At 42.7% G+C, this 3,247-nt stretch overlaps 2 protein-coding genes across 2 annotated transcripts; one reads left to right on the top strand and one right to left on the bottom strand.

Moving 5' to 3' along the window:
* Nucleotides 1-330: 330 nt before the first annotated feature.
* CCR75_001087 (uncharacterized protein) lies at nt 331-642 on the bottom strand (the record flags this gene model as incomplete). Its single annotated transcript, XM_067959192.1, has 1 exon — nt 331-642. One exon carries the CDS (start codon nt 640-642, stop codon nt 331-333), a length of 312 nt encoding a protein of 103 aa, XP_067821041.1.
* Nucleotides 643-1,202: 560 nt separating this feature from the next.
* On the top strand, nt 1,203-2,186 carry CCR75_001086 (uncharacterized protein; the record flags this gene model as incomplete). The annotated part of the gene is made up of 1 exon (XM_067959191.1): nt 1,203-2,186. The coding sequence occupies one exon, from the start codon at nt 1,203-1,205 to the stop codon at nt 2,184-2,186; it is 984 nt and encodes a 327-aa protein (XP_067821040.1).
* Nucleotides 2,187-3,247: the final 1,061 nt, after the last annotated feature.

Genomic DNA, 3,247 nt, shown 5'->3' with positions numbered 1-3,247 from the left:
AATTTTCCTGACTATATGAACTCCTCCCAGTAAACATAACTGTACACTGATAATTAGTTTGCCTTGGGATTTTCATTGTCCTTGTCAGTGCAAATTCAACTCTACGCCAAATTTTCGTACCATGGGAAGAATCGGTCAAACACATTAGATTGTCAGACAAATTACTAATTATAGATGTGCCCGAAACAATTTCTTTTTGCGATTTTTCGATTCAGAGGGGGTTTGTTGCTCTTATCGGATAAATTACGCTTATTTTGATGACCAGCTCCTGTAATTCTTTTCTTCTTGGTCTCGGCGCCCTCTTCTTTCGCGCAAGTTCATATTCAGCTCCTAGGGCTGTCGCTTGCTTGATCCGACTAGAGGGACAAAAAACATCAAAAGCTCTTGCACTCCTCCTACACACTTTATGCGCAATTGCATCTCGAATGCATTGGCATCGGAATTAGGACAACTGTTGAAGGTGATGAGGTGATCGTGTCCTTGGCGTGGGAGGAGGCAGCCGCATCGCGCAATGGCGTCAGGACTCTGCGTCCAATCTGTGTCGGCACCTTCTTTTATCGATTGGGCGTTGCCAGATTGGGCATCTACCGGGTTAGGTTGCAGCTCCTGGACAAAGCACTGTAGAGCAGGCGCAAGTGACATGACAGCCACCAGAAGGCAATAGTGATCAGGAGAAGTCCTATTTGCACGTCTTAATATATAGGCACTCCTATTTGTTAAAGATTTGAGCCGAGTTGTTGTATGGTGCGTTCTAGAATTAGTACTTTAACAGGTGTGGTTCTCTTGAATGCTGTCTTCCTTGGAACTTAATCTAGCAACCTTATTGAGTTCAAGAAGGATTCCACAACCGACTTTCCTTCTTATTACTTCTCGAGCCTGATCGCTCGCTCGCTCTATTCCAAGTCGATTTGACACGCCGCGAGCCGACTTCCTTTTCTTTCGACAAGCCAGCCAATCCTATCCTCCTCGGATGCTTCTTTAAATCTACTGTATGGGGTACGTGCAGCCTCCTTTCATGTCTGACAGACGCCTAGACGACATTCTTGCAACAGAAATCGGCGAGTCTCGATTCCCTTGTCCACTTTGTTGGGACAGACGCCGCTCAAACCGGACTCATCAAGCCAATGCCTTCAAATCGAGCGTCACCAGTCATCTCGTTGATAAATTCATCTCTCAATTTATCAACTCGACAAGAAGCAGTCATGGAAGTGTTTGGCCTACCTGACAGTATCAACATTTTGGTCGACATGGCATTGGGCACCCCCCGATCCGTGTCGCTACGACCAGTGGGACACAAACGAGAGTTCGCAAGCTCTCTCACCTCACCGGCGAAACGTCGAAAAGTCTCAATTCCCGTCGTATCGACCCAATCCTTATCGGTTATAGGGTCAGCATCCGCAATCGTTCCATTTTCAAAGTCAAATGCGTCGGGTTCTTACGAAACGGCTTCCAATAGTATCACGTTGGACATGTTACGGCCACACTTTGAAGAACCTTTAACCAAAGTGGCTACATGCTTTGGGATTTGTGTGACGCTTCTCAAAAAGATCTGCCGACGATTGGGTATTGCACGTTGGCCACACCGTCAAATCACGGGCCTTCGGAAGAGCATTGCGTCAATGGAACATGCTATCGGATACTTTGACGGTGCTCGTCGCGAATCGTATGCCGGACAATTACTCAAACAAAAGAAAAAACTTGCGGCGTTGCTTGAAAACCCGACCACACACAATTTGCTGCTTGCAAATGAAGACGAATCAAGGTTGGCTAAAGTCAAGCCGACCTATATCGCTTTGAGTGGCTCTGAGATGGCACCTGCTATCAAGAAGGGTAGCGTTTCGTCGCCTAGAGGTCCATTGCTTGTGGAATCACCCATTGATAGTGTGCCATATGGACCGGAGCCTATTCAGTCGTCAGGTATGTGGACACCAAGACCGCATTACGGGGATCAAAAGTTCTCGTCACGGTCCGACCAACCTGTTTTTACGCCATATTTTCAGCCATCAACCATTGAGAATTTTACTCCTAAAAGAGACTACACTTTAGAACCAAACTCGGTCAGCAGCTATGTATCAAGTGCTTCTATTCGTCTGCCACCGCTACGAGCACTTTTGCCACCCATTTCGTCTCTGATAGCTATCAACACCACGAACAATGGTGTAGCTCGTTGTGGAAATAGATTTTGATCGAGTTAAAAAGTTGCTGCGAATTGTTGCATATATTTTGCAAAGGAATGAAATATGTGAAGCGAAGCCAAGACTTAATTTTAAAGGTTTAGGAATTAACCGAATTAATCAATTCTTGTATTACATAAGGGTACTGGTCTGTTAAGAATTGATTTCTAATGAAATTTAAAACCGCATGCTTAAAAACACCTTACTCCTCTTCAGCTGACCTATGTACTTAAGATGTAGTAAACAGTGCATCTTGAATACATTCGTCATCGAAAGTCAAAATAAGGGGATTCTAGGATGCGAAAGTAACCTTCCTTTTAAGAGAAACGAAGCACAAAAATCGATTTTATTATAATTTGTAAATTATTCAAACCAGAACGAGACCAAAAAAACGCCGGCTTGTTCTGTACTACTTATTGCCGAAGGTGTAACGGACTAGCTCGATATATTATGATGGAAGCCGGTAGTATTCACTCACCGTATAATATACAATCATATCCTATTTTTTTCTTCTCAGAAAGGATCAAGATGTGTAACGGGACACTACGACTTGTACTGCTTCAGTTTAAGTTCACTTCGCACTGTTTCTGTAACGGGGTGTATCGTTACATGAAATTAACACTAAAAGGTTGTTAATTAATATTATCTAAAAGGTAGATAATATTTGGAGGAAATTACTTTATATAGTAATGTCCTGAATTCTTATCCATAAAAAGGTATAGACCATTATGTCTATTTATTCCGCAGACTAATCAGCTGTAGAAGTAATCAAAGAGAGTTACAAGATAAGATAGATAAGAATTCATTTACATGTTTAGTATTAGTTTATAGTTAAGTCAACATTTACAAAGATAGATTAACAAGACACTTAACTATATTAATACAGTTTTCATTTTACACTCTTAAGCTAACTTGCCTTAAGAGAAGTCTTCCTCTATACGTACAGTGTACGTCACCTAACGAGAGGCACCACTCACATCTGAAGCAGTGTGAAGTGGACTTGTACTGAAACAGTACAAGTCGCAGTGCCCCGTTACACCTGGTAGCACTTTGTAGTCCGTCCAAGGACCACA

The sequence above is a fragment of the Bremia lactucae genome, linkage group LG5 (assembly GCF_004359215.1).
Source record: "Bremia lactucae strain SF5 linkage group LG5, whole genome shotgun sequence".
NCBI classification, from domain to species: Eukaryota; Oomycota; class Peronosporomycetes; order Peronosporales; family Peronosporaceae; genus Bremia; species Bremia lactucae.
Note: the sequence above shows the minus strand (reverse complement) of the source record. Positions and strands in the feature narration are given on the sequence as shown.